This window comes from Chelonia mydas, chromosome 1 (genome assembly GCF_015237465.2).
Source record: "Chelonia mydas isolate rCheMyd1 chromosome 1, rCheMyd1.pri.v2, whole genome shotgun sequence".
In the NCBI taxonomy this organism is placed as follows: domain Eukaryota; kingdom Metazoa; phylum Chordata; order Testudines; family Cheloniidae; genus Chelonia; species Chelonia mydas.
Window position 1 is genome coordinate 155,821,098 of NC_057849.1, and position 13,462 is coordinate 155,834,559.

At 39.8% G+C, this 13,462-nt stretch overlaps 1 protein-coding gene across 4 annotated transcripts in view; it reads left to right on the forward strand.

Moving 5' to 3' along the window:
* Window positions 1-12,525, forward strand: part of RIPK4 (receptor interacting serine/threonine kinase 4) — a 44,947-nt gene extending 32,422 nt beyond the window's left edge. For all 4 annotated transcript variants that reach the window (XM_043538194.1, XM_043538193.1, XM_007064412.4 and 1 more), the window contains exons 3-8: window positions 3,323-3,471; window positions 4,854-4,903; window positions 7,196-7,354; window positions 8,622-8,728; window positions 9,652-9,910; window positions 10,694-12,525. In XM_043538194.1, coding sequence (XP_043394129.1) covers window positions 3,323-3,471; window positions 4,854-4,903; window positions 7,196-7,354; window positions 8,622-8,728; window positions 9,652-9,910; window positions 10,694-11,871 — 1,902 coding nt within the window. In that variant the 3' untranslated portion in view covers window positions 11,872-12,525. The remainder of the gene's footprint in view (window positions 1-3,322; window positions 3,472-4,853; window positions 4,904-7,195; window positions 7,355-8,621; window positions 8,729-9,651; window positions 9,911-10,693) is intronic.
* The last annotated feature ends 937 nt before the right edge of the window (window positions 12,526-13,462 follow it).

Genomic DNA, 13,462 nt, shown 5'->3' on the forward strand with positions numbered 1-13,462 from the left:
AATTAATCTTGTTTTATATTACCTAACCTGTTTATGAACTCTGTCACTGAGTGTGATGTAATGAACCCCAGGTGATGACTAAATGCTTTTGGTTTTATTCACAGAAAAATAACACACATGAGATTAAAGGCTAAAAGCACCAAGTGCCTTCCATGGTTCTGGCTTGTATAACATACAGAAAATTGTGTGCAAAAGCACAATTTAATCTCACTGTTTAATTCCCAGAATTCAGACCCCCAGTACTGTTATGAAAGAGCTGACAGCTCAGAGGGCATTATGGATAATCTGCAAATATAATGAGTAATAGCTGGTATGCCAATGTACTATGTCTCTTTGAGAATCAGTTTCTCTAGAGTGGCCATTAAAAGTAGCTTTTTGAAATCCATGTTTGGCCAGACCAGGATTCTGAAAGTTATTCTGAGCACATTCTACTGATGATCAGAATAGAAGTGTGTGTGAACTGAACAAGCTAAAAATGCTGCATCAAAGCTCCATGAACAAACTGAAACCCGTGCGGGAGACATGATTTGATGTCCTCAAGTTCAGTATCAAATGCTACTCTGAGATATGTACAGAAACATGTGTAAATACTTTCGCTACTCTTTCCTCCTCATTGTCCGTATGACATTCAAAGGGAGAGGCCCTGTAAAGACTCTGGATGTGAAAGATCTCGTGGGAGCAGGAAAATGTTTCTCAATCTATCCTTACCGCCATATCCATGGTGCGTAGAACGCTGTCCTCCACCCCAGAAGTGGCAGCAATTTTTAACTGTGCTTTTATTATGTAAGCTCATGAATCACATTGAAATGAAAGACTCCATATGAACGTAAATTACTATTCTAAGGAATAAGGTTAAGGTTTCCTCTAACAATGATGTCACCCTCAAACGCCTTTTGGGAGTTTCCAGATGCTGGTAGTGGTGTGTATACTAGTTAGAGAAGATATCCATTCCAAGAACACACACACATGCCAAACTCTGAATCACTACATTTAACATTGTGCCATTTTGCATAACTTAATTGGTGTGTTTGGGGGACAACTCTAACAAGCTAATTAAAGGGGAAAACCTACATTAAATGGTTGCATTTTCCACCTGCAGTATGCTTCTTACTGGTGTTAATAAGAGCTGTGTGACTAAATACCACACACACTGTTGAAAACTTACTTCAAAGGACCTAATTTAATCCCACAAAAGCTCCCTCCAGAAAATGCCTGTTTGACTTAGGTGTTGCAGCCCTCAGGTACAGTACTTTAATTTTCAGTGCCCTTTGCAGTATGTTGGCACATTCAGGGTGGAAATTTTGCTGTTTGGATTTTCCTTTTATCTATATATATTTGACCCTTTTGTACATTCAGACTAGTGTGTTTACAAAACAAAAACCCAGCAGACCCACAGAGATGCACTGTACAGTTCCAATGTTACCTTTGTTGGTTCTAAGACCTTTAATCTATATTATAGTTTTGGGAATCACTGCCTTGGATCTATAAAGAAAAGGTGAGCGAGGAGCTGTTCTGAACTTGGAAACTTTTACATATGTGCTGTTTTATATTACACTTCAACTGAACACCACTAAAGCATACAGTGTTTATATTAGGATGGTACATTACTTCCAATATGAGCAAACACTCACATGCCCTGTAAATCTCCTGGGAGGTGCACAATTCACTACCTTGCACTGTGTTAGTCATATCATACAGGTACCAGGACTCTTCCAAGTTGGATCTGTTTAGACTTGCATAGTCAGTTCACTGATTAAACAGACATTTTAGGGCTGTATTTTTCAGAAGCACTGAGCACCCAGAACTCCTGTTGCAGTTAATAGGAGCTGCAGGTTCTCAGCTCCTCTGAAATGCAACACGACTTTGAGCATTTGCCGGTCTGGGTGTCTCTTCCCTATTCTTCCTGTTCTGCATCTTTCTAGGTACCGAGCTTGATTCCAATGTTGTATTGGATCTCTAAGTGCGTTAGGGTTATACTTGTCTATTATTACACCATTATGAATATTAGAAATTACCCTTCCAGACAATTCTGGAGTAAGAATGTCTGTCTGATTCCTTGCTCCCAGAGGGGAGTTTTTCTTAACCCTGATGGTAAGGGAATGTTTCGAAATTTGTTGAAAATTAACAGGGAGATCAAATGTTCTTTGAGACTGAAGTCTGAGTTCTAACACCATAAAACTGGTTATAATGTGTAGGGGTGGGGGAAGGAATCCCCAAAGTATAAGTCAGAATCTCCCACAAACTTCTTATTTTAATAATTTTTAACATTGCCTCAAATCAATAGGTGATAAACGTATAGAATTTTCTCAAGGGAGATGCTGTAAAGAGCAAAAAGATGTTACATGAATGAGTTAATAGAAGATCTGTCCCTTGATATGCACAAGGGGACATCTGAACCCTGTTGTATACAATGGGTGAGATTTTATTTTTTTCCCCAAAGCATAAAAGTTACTTAGGAGCACGTTTTTCATTGAAAATCAATGGCACTTGTGCTCATAAATCACTTAATCTCTTTTGAAATTCTCACCTATTATTCTAGAATCTTCCCTAAAATAGCTGGCAAAATATCAAGTAGTGCAACAAGAGAAAATTCTTTATCTAGCTGTGTTTGATTTATGACTGTGATGTACCTTGGAGGACAAATTAATGCATATTTGTTTGATCCTTCAGATTAAATCGGAGGTGTTTCCTTTTGAAAAGAACTTGCTGTCACTTGTTCTTTTCTATTCAGCTGGCTTCACTGCTTCACTCCAACTTGCTATGTGTTGCTTGCCAGAAAAATCCCTACTGCTTTTTTACATTGGGTCTTCCTCTGCACATGTCACTTGTTAGTCTACATAGACATAATCACTGCAACATAGATGAATCTGATAACCATTCTCTAATGGTAATTCTTCTGGGCTTTGAGCAAGCTACAATGTTTCTCTGAAACATACATGATCAGAACTCTTTCTAGCTTGATGTTGCTTGGAAGGGAAAAGTGATAGTTGTATTAATTTGTGGACTACATTAGCCAACCTTTCAGTCTGAATCATGTGAAGTAGCCCTACTGAGGTAATAGAAGCACAAATGTTTGTAATGGGCTAACTGGAAAAAGAAAAGTGTCTCATCTTAGTTTATGGGCTGCTAATATCTTCTTCACAGAAACTTTTTTCAGTTATTTCTTGTTAAGCCAATAAAAAAGCAAGCCTACCATATCTTAGTATTTTCAGAATTTATTAGCTTGATATTTCCACATGACAATTCGCTGTAATGTAGGGATATAACTCCATTAAAGAAAAGTTTAGGTGAAATTTTTTTTCCCTCTTTCCTACTCTTGCAGATTTCTGATTTTGGATTAGCAAAGTGCAATGGACTTTCACATTCCCATGATCTCAGCATAGATGGTCTGTGTGGTACTATTGCATATCTGCCTCCAGAACGTATAAGAGAGAAGAACCGATACTTTGACACTAAGCATGATGTGTACAGGTCAGTGCATACTTCTCAGTAGGTATCAGTAGAGCTATCAAAAACCCTTGGTTAAAAGATACAACGTTGTAATTGTAAAAATGAGCCTAGTTTCTCTCAAGTTCTGGAAGTCTGTCTCTAAAATATCAGACCAAGCACAATTTAAAAAATAAATAATCCCAGATTAGGCCCTGATCCTGCAAAGATTTATATGCTTCACTTTAAGAGGAAGAGTAGACCCACTGAAGTCTTTGCAGGATTGAGGCCTTGGTGACTAATTGCTTGTTTTGGTCTTATTTTATTTTGTGTTTAATCCTTTCTCAAGTGAAGCACTGTTAAATTGTACACTGTGGTCTCTCTCTCTCTCTCTCTCTCTCACACACACACACACTCTCACACACACACTGGTAATCTAAGTTTATCCTAAAGTTTATAATTATGTCATAAACTGATGGGTTGATCCTATGACTTCAGTATTCTGGAAACTAATTTAGAATGCTCATTAACTATGTAAACCTTATGCTGATTTGTTAGTGACTAGTTTGGCATGCATTTCTACATGCAGCATAGATGTACCCTAAGAGTGTAAGTGCAACCTCCTTCTCTCTCCCCTCCCTCCCCCCCTCAAAAAAACAACAACAAACCAACACAAAAAAACCCTTGCAACAGTGAGACTCTCAGTCCAGGTCTACAGACTTGCCCTCATGATACAGTAGACATACCTGTGGGGCTGGAGCTCTGGCTCTGAGACTCCCTCTCCCCACATCACTGGGTTTTAGAGCCCAAACTCCAGTTTGAGCAGTAATGTCCCCACTGCTATTTTTAGCGCTGAGGCTTGAGCTCCAGTCTGTAGGAGACTGACTGTGGCAGGGTGTCTTTTCAGTGTAGGTGTACCCTTTGATTTCTGACCCTATTAAAGTGAGTGAGAGTTTTACCACTGACTTCGGTGGGGACAGAGTACACAAGGGGTGAAATCATCTTCGCTGCCAACACACTGAATATTCTGTTTTTCGAATTAAATAATGCATGTGCTAAGCGAATGGAAGGCAAACTGTGGGCGGGCTTCACTTAAATCTTTAAGTTTACTCAGCAACGTGGTGACTTGGTGTAAGCTAGTAGTGAATGTAACCATGATTCTGACTCTCTCCAGTCACTCACTAATGCCTGGACACTGTTAGTCCTCTCCATAAGATCCATAATTTCATTTTAATGGCCATTCGGGCATGGTTCTTGGCCTAGCCTATAATAACACCTAAGCACATGGGGGTCATCTGTACACTAGTTGAGGTACGCCTCAAAGACTCAAAAGCACTGGATTGACACGAATGAAAATAAACTATTTTTATGAGGTGAACTTCTAATTTTTCTTCCGTAGGATTAACAGACCTAATATCTATTTACAGTTTTTCTATAGTGATTTGGGGAGTCCTCACACAGAAAAAGCCGTTTGCAGGTAAGCCAATGCTACTTTGTTCATGTGCTTCATATTTTGGATGTACATAATAGGAACAGGATTCTTTGCTCCCTCTGTGTGCATATCCCAAATTGAGGCGTCTTGTCTGGTGTCTTGGCTGACCAACCTCAATTACTGCAGCATATCAATGTGCTGGTCCCTAACTAAGGTTCTGAGCTCACACATTTCAAGTATGGTTATATTTTAAAAAAAAAAAAGTCCAACTTCTCCTTTGTATTCTGAAAGCGTAACTTGTAAGGCTTCCCTCAGTCTGTGACCCAGTGGGAATTTGCATACAGTTCTAGAGTAGCATGTGGTCCAGTGTATTCTAAACAGATCCTTGGCTTTGCTATGGGTAGTTTGTAGAAGGCAATTGCCAAGAAATCAGGGTGGACTGATTTTAAAATCGGTGATTTAAAACAAAACAGATTTTAATAAACTTTTCCACTTGTACTTCAGTTATTTTCTAAAGAGAGATGCATTTTCATTGGTTGATATAACCATTAAAACATGTTGTTGATTTACAACTAAACAGAGCCTTTACACTAGATTTCTTTTTTGTACATCTGTGCTCCCTAAGAGGGTACACTATATGAATATACATTCATGTAAGCAATTATATAGCCTAATATTTTGCAATTCTTCTTATACGTCTTTAAAGTATGTTAGAACATGGTGAATGATTAGGGTGTTGTTTTTTTTTCTCATGACATTGTCAAACTGCATTAGGATGGTAACTGGAAATTACACACACACTAGCATATACAGTTTATTTTTATTTAAAGCAACCTTAAATGTGTTGAATATATAAACTTCTCATCAAAACATATTTCACATTTATAGCTATTTGACTAATTAAACATAGGAATTAACTGTAGTCAATGAATGATTATTTCACATCGGCCTGGGGAAAATTTTCACATGTACCTAAGTGAAAGTGACTGGAGCACAAATTCTTACTTGCCTAAATCTCCTGAAAAATGAGAAGTCTTCTAAGTTGTACAGGTTGACCTGTTATACCATATTTGTAAAGCTTGGTCTCAATAGTTATGTTTTTCCCTCTAATTTTTTCTTTACGTAGGAAAACAGCCTTTAATTGAGAGTTTCTGATAGAGGCTCATGAATTCAGCATATTTATTTATTTAAATGTGTTAAGAGATTATAATTTTTGGCTTTAACATAACTAGTTACATTTAGCTTTACTTTTAAGAATGGTTTATTATAAAAAAGAAAATCCAATTTAAATAAAAATCAGATGTATACCTTTTTTTAATTCATATGTATCCATCCTGCAAGAAATATTGTCTTCAGAGACTAACTATAAACCCAAAGGGCCCTGAGGAAGAGTTTGTTCTGATGTAGATCAATTTTTATTATTTATTTTATTTTAGTATTACCTCCCCATAATAAATGCACTGAAATGCAAACTATGCTATCTTACCCTTTGGTTAGCTTCTCAAATCTATAACAAACTTGTTTGGGAAGGTTAGTCTCTCTACCCTACCATCCATTTTCTGGAGAACAAGATCTTGTTTGTTCCTGCCCCCTTCTCTGTCCCTATTTGTTTAACTTTAACATACAGTAAAACCTCAGAGTTACTAGAACTGGAATATTGGGTATCAGGAATCCTGGGTTTTATTCCTGGGATCAGCATATGTTACAGTGCTTAGACCGAGCATACTTGTGTTGAATGAAACCCCTGTTTGGATCATCTGCAGGGACTCCGCTTTGGATCACTGGATCTAAAAGTGCAAGCTTTCATCACTTGACCTCCATGATAATGCACGTTAGCATGGAGACGGTGGTAGATTCACCAACTGTTAGAAATAGCATGTCTGAAGGCTGAATTGTTGTAGAGATTGCTGTGTGGGCCTATGAGCTTCCATGAAAATCCGAGGCACACGAATAAGAGAACAAGTCCCTTCTTCTTTTATTACTGCAGATAGGCAAGTGCAAAATACTGTACCACAGACCAGTATTTTGCTCCAACCTGCGGTTTTGTAGAGTGGCCTGACATAGGTGGTAGAAACCCAGCACTGTCCTTCAGGGACATCAGTATCCCCAATTGGTCTGAAAGCAAATAAGGTTGGCTGCTTCAACTTATTCTCCAGCAATGAGGTTTTAAATTCCAAGTCACTGTTTGTATACCCTAATAAAAATATGTCCCAACCCTGGAAAAAGGGCAGAGAACCCACGTTTCAGGTGAAGCAACTGAACTTCCATGTAACCGTTCAAGGAAAAGTCTCCTCGTTTTGCTAAAGCTGCTCCTGTTTGTGTGCCCTTACTTTTCAGCGGAAAACAACATTTTGCATATTATGGTAAAAGTGGTTAAAGGCCACCGCCCAGAGCTACCTGCCATATCCAAATCCAGACCTCGCTCGTGTAATAACTTAATCAAACTGATGCAAAAGTGCTGGCGAGACGATCCTAGCGAACGGCCAACGTTTCAAGGTACCTTTCCTGATAAGGCAGCTACCCATCTCTCCCCTTGAATCATTTCAGTGTTGAGGACTAAATCCTATATAAACTGATGGTAACACAATGCATTGAGCACAGTGTGTTGTGAAGACAAGAATACAGGAAGCTTATTCGCTTGGGGAAGGGATTACGTGAAGACAAGTCTGACCATGAAGAAATGTTGTATAAACGTCCTAGAAGTAAGACATGTATTGAACTGGGTAATCCCTGTAGCCATTGCCTGGGGAGTGAGTGCGTAGGTTGACTTCCTAAAGCACATATCCTTTTGGTGTGGTGAGGGAGAGCATTGGATGCCCTGGGCCATGATGCCTAACATTATAAACCAGTGAATGGGATTGGTCTTTCTACAACTGACAAGTTTCTGGCAGTTTAATTTAAATAATAAAAAAAAAAAGCCTTCAGCATATCCAAAACCAGACACAAGTGCTCCAACTGTAAACACATAAGAGAATGCAGTAATCCTCTCCAGGTTTTGTTAATGTTAATTGCTAAAGTGTGATTGATTTTATTTTCCTTCCTCCCACCCTGGATGATGACTGAGGCCTGGCGAACACCTTAAAAGTTAGGTCAACCCAGCTACAATGCTCAAGGGTGTGAAAAATCCACACCCCTGAGCAATGTCATGAAGCTGACCTAACACCCGGTGTAGACAGTGCTAGGTCGATGGAAGAGTTATTCCGTTGACTGAGATACCAACTCTCATGGAGGTGGATTTACCTAGGCTGATGGGAGGAGAACTCCTGTTGGCATAGGTAGTGGCTATACTGATGCACTGCAGCTGTGCTGCTGTAGCATTGCAAACGTAGACCAGCCCTGAGGATGAGGTGACTTCCGCGTCTCCGTCACATATCTGAATCTGGACCAGGCGGGTACTGACAGATTGGTTATCATCTCACAGCTGATCATTAGCTTGTATAATGAGCTGTTGTTGGGCTCTGTTCAGTTTTTAGTGACTCGTTGGCCATTGGCATTTGGATAAAGCCATAATTCAGTGTCCAGGAAGACTGAGCTACACTCTCATGTCTAGAGATAAGGTGAAAATAGTACACTCATAGTGGGCAGTGTGAGGGGGGGAAACCTACATTGCTGCCCTCGATGATGTGTGTTCTGTGAGGTGAAAGGGGGAGAAAAAGTAAATTTTTCCAGTACTGTTGACCCAAGCACCTTTCACTAGCATTAAATACCTCTCAGACAAATAATCACTGGTTTGGCTATTAAATCTTTCTTGCCTCTTTCAAAGAAATCACCTCAGAAACAGAGGACCTCTGTGAAAAACCAGAAGATGAAACAAAGGAAATGATCGCTCAGGACCTGACCACCAAAAGATCTCAGGAACCACATTCAGAGGTAGTTCTTGTTCCCACATTTAATGCAAAGCTAGTATCAAACGCTCTCTAAAGAAATCTTAAATTGTTGCCAGAAGTGAAATAATGTACAAGAGTCCAACACAGCCCTGACCTAACCCCCCTGTAGTACCACTGTAATACTCCCAGTACCCCTCCACTAGTGGCTTAGTTGGGCAACTTTGTGTTGGCATTGTGGTAGAAGTGGGTCTCCATGAGGGATTTGAATGCAAACCGGAATAGCAGACTTGCAGATCAGAAAGGACCTTCCATGCATTGGGATGGACTTGGAAGGAAGCACAAAAACGGCTGTGGGAGAAAAGGATAATGAGGAGGGTGAGGTTGGGACCATTAGTGAAACAGTGGGAGAGATAAGAAACAAGGCAGGTGTGGTTGGGAAAGCAGTATTATGAAGGGCAGTGAAGTCTAAGAATTTTGGTTTTTTGGGGGGGTGGGGGGGTGAGGGAGTCAGTGGAAGGGCTTCAAAGGGGGATAAGGGCAGACTGAGCAAAAAAAAAAAAAAAATCCGTGAGTGCTTCTTGTGTAGACTAAAGTGTGTGTGTGTATGGGGTGGGGGGGGGTGGCTGATGGATGAGGAGACAGTGTAAAGAAAGCCAGAGAGGAAATAGCTAGAGTAACTGAGATGATGAGGGCCTGATTGAGTGTGTTAACTATCTGGACCGGGAGAAAGGTTTGATCTTCAAAATGCTATGGAGGAACATTGTATATACTGATATGTATAATACTGATTAAACCCTGTTATTATTTCCTAGTATGTGAAATCTTCCAGACACCTTTTCATTTGGCTTTAACAGCATTTAAAGATACCTGCAAATGAACATGTTTTGACTTCTTGCTGTTAATTTTCCCCACTACCAAGTGAAATTCAGACACTTTTAAAAACATGTGTGTTCCTTTCTTTTGAAGGGAATGCCTGTGTTATCCCAGCCAAAACGTGAGTCCACTCCAGTATCTGCTAAGGATTATAGCCTCTCTGAGTTGTTGTCCCAGCTGGATTCAGGGATCTCGCAGACGATGGAAGGCCCTGAAGAACTCAGTCGTAGCTCTTCTGAGTCCAAACTTGCTTCCAGTGACAAGAGGCTTTCAGGGGTTTCATCCGTGGATTCAGCCTTTTCCTCTAGAGGTTCCCTGTCACTGTCCTTTGAGAGAGAGAACTCTGGAAGTGGTAAGTGTTGGTGATTTGACTGGAATGAGCCGACGGAGAGGGGTATTTTATAAACATCACTGTTCCATAAATCAGAGCATTGACTGTTTTGCTCTTAGCTCTATTAATTTGTTCACCTAAATGCTGGATAAACCTTCAGCCTGAAATGGAAAAGCATTATGTGATTTGAAACTAGGGCAAAGATTTTTTTTTTATTATTTTTTAATTATTTGTTTGTTTTTTCCAAAAGTGGGTGCCTAAACTTAAGCTCCAGGGTGCCTAAATATGGGTTTAGTGGGAGATATCTGGTCACTTATTTTACTACGGAAAATCAAGTAACTTGTTTAATTGCCTAAATACAGATTTTAGGTACCTATAATTGGGCTTCTTTTTTTGAATATCTTATCCTAGCATCACACAGTTGGTTCAATACAGACATGATGAGAACTATAATAGATTTTTCCACTTCCAAGGTGGTGCTCCTACAGACCCTATTTTAGTCCTGGATTAAACTGAGATAATTGCAGGGGTGGGGACAGATCACCTGCAGAATGTCTTTCCCATCCCACCATGCTCTCCTGCCTACTTTCATGAGAGAAGACAAGAACAGAGTTAGCACACATTCCAAATCTGATTTTAAAACTGTCCTAACTATACTGAAAGGAGGTGTGGATTAAACTAGCTTAATTCCTAGGCAAGGAAAGGTAATATTGACTTTATTCACTGTTAGCCTATTTCAGTGTTTCAGTCATGAAAATAAAGTTCTTGGTTGTAATAGAATTTTGATGCTCTTTCCCCACCCAGATATTGGCACAACAGATATTCAGAAAAGAAAACTGGCTGAGGCAATTATATCTGGAGACACGAACAAATTGATGAAGATTCTCCAGCCCCAGGATGTTGATCTTGTCTTAGATGGAAGCTCCAGTCTTTTACACTTGGCTGTTGAAGCAGGTCAAGAAGAATGTGTCAAGTGGCTCCTTCTGTATAATGCCAACCCCAACCTGACCAACAAGAAAGGGTCCACTCCTCTCCATGTGGCCATAGAGAAGAAAATGAAAAGCATTGTGGAGCTTATTCTGGCACGGAAAATCAATGTGAATGCCAAAGACGAGGATCAGTGGACTGCACTTCACTTTGCTGCACAGAATGGGGATGAGTTCAGTACCCGAATGCTGCTTGATAAGAATGCATCACTGAATGAAGTTGATTTTGAAGGAAGAGCCCCCATACACATAGCCTGCCAGCATGGACAAGAGCACATAGTGCGGATACTGTTGAGAAGAGGTGTCAACGTGGATATCAAAGGCAAGGATGGCTGGGTGCCACTACACTATGCTGCCTGGCAAGGTCATCTCTCCATTGTAAAGCTTCTGGCAAAACAGCCGGGTGTGAATGTGAATGCACAGACGGTGGATGGAAGGACCCCACTGCACCTGGCAGCACAAAGAGGGCATTACAGAGTTGCCCGCATTCTTATAGAACTACAGTCTGATGTCAACATACGGAACGTGCTTCTGCAGACGGCTCTCCACATAGCTGCTGAAACTGGCCATACCAGCACTTCAAGGCTGCTTCTCAATCGTGGCGCAGAAATAGAGGTAGCAACAGCGGAGGGATACACCGCACTTCATTTAGCCGCTCGCAATGGACATCTAGCAACTACCAAACTATTGCTAGATGAAATGGCTAATGTTCTGGCTAGAGGCCCTTTGAACAGGACAGCGCTCCACCTCGCTGCTGAAAATGGACATGCCGAAGTAGTCGAGGAACTCGTCAATTCGGAAAATGTGAATGATTCTGATGAGGAAGGGCTGACCACTCTTCATCTGGCAGCGAGAGGCGGGCATGCAAAAACAGTTGAGATTCTATTAAAACATGGGGCCCTTGCTGACTTGCAAAGCCTCAAGTTTCAGACTCCACTGCAGCTGGCTAAGCAAAGTGGGAACAGCTCTGTTGTCATGCTGCTAAGTGAGACTTAGATGAACATATTCTGAATCTTGAGATCTTTACTGGAGCTTGACTCTCTTTGGGAGTTCTCCTGGAATTGCGCAGTGATCTGCTTTTCTATTAACTCTGCAGACAAGTCTGAATTCTAGCCAATCAGAACCTGCATTTTAGAGAGGTCGCATGGCCTAAGGAACTGAGAGTAGGACCAAGAGCCAGGAACTCCTGAGTACTGATTCTATGTCTGTCATTTGCATGGTCTTGGGCAAGGCATTTTGTTTCCTTCCCAACCTGTACAGTGGAGATGAAAATACTTATATAACTAACCTCACAGGACTGTTGTGAGGGTTAATTAGATGGGGTTTAAATAGTGCCTTAATTTTTCAATGTGCCATGCCTGCATTTAAGTATTATCATCCTGCCTTCTGATTTCTTCAGACACATGGTGGGACAAGCATATTATTTCAGATGACTGGATTATTACATAATCCATCTTTTGTGTTGGTGTGCGTGTGTGTTTTTAATATAACTTGTTACCATGGAGGCATTGACAGTACACAAATCAATTTGAAATGAGCATTGTTGGAAAGATGCAAGCTATTTATTTAAAATGTTTTAGGATAGACCTGTTTCAGCCTGGATCATGTGGCTAAGTGTGATAATTTCATTTCCAGAAGGTACAAAATGGATAATATGGAAATGCTCCACTTCTTTTATTGTAATAGAGATGTTGATTATAAAGCCACACATTTCTGTTTACTCAGAATGGTCAAGAGACTACTTTCAGTCAATGCATCTGGTAGAAGAATTTTCAGACTGGCTGGTGGAGTGAAGCACAGAAGTTCACTTTTGATATGCAATAGTAACTTGTATATAATGGAAGATCAGTAAAATATAAGATTATTTTTTGTTACCAGTCAGTTGTGTAATAAGGATCTGTTAGTGTGTTTAATGTGAAACTAGAAACAACTAAGGTTTTTGGGGTTTTTTTGGCTGAAATTAATTCCTGATAAACTCTAGTTAATGTTATATTCTAATAACATTTATAGAACTCTTCACAAGCAGTTTGTTTAGATTAGGTATATAATAGAACCACATGTACAGTGGCACAGTATGTGTCCTAAATGAACGAACTGTGTGATGAATAGCCTAATATAAATATACTGTGTATATAGTATTTCTACCAGTTGTATACATTTTCTGCCGTAGAAAATATTAAGACTGTTTAGGCCTGGGTATGTTTTAATACGCCTCTTAAAGTTCACTCTTTTCAAAGTTCAAATGTGATCTGTTTATCAATAAATATAATTATGTTCTATATCTATTGTATGTGAATTCTTCTACTTAGGCAAAGTTTGCTGTAGTTATTAGGAAAAAGAAAGGTAGAGTACATAATGCAGTTAAAGCAAACTGAACATCTAAACCTTACTGGTGTGTGTGGGGGGGGATATACAAATTACTATCCTTCCATTATTAAAGGTGTAGGGCTTTGTTCTGTTTTGGGGCAATAAACCAAATTGCAAGCAGGTTTAAGGTAGCAGGGGGCAGGTTAAGTAGCTCTTATTAACTGAGGAAAACAGCAGTTTATTATGCTATTATATACATGATTTAATGCTGACTGTCTTC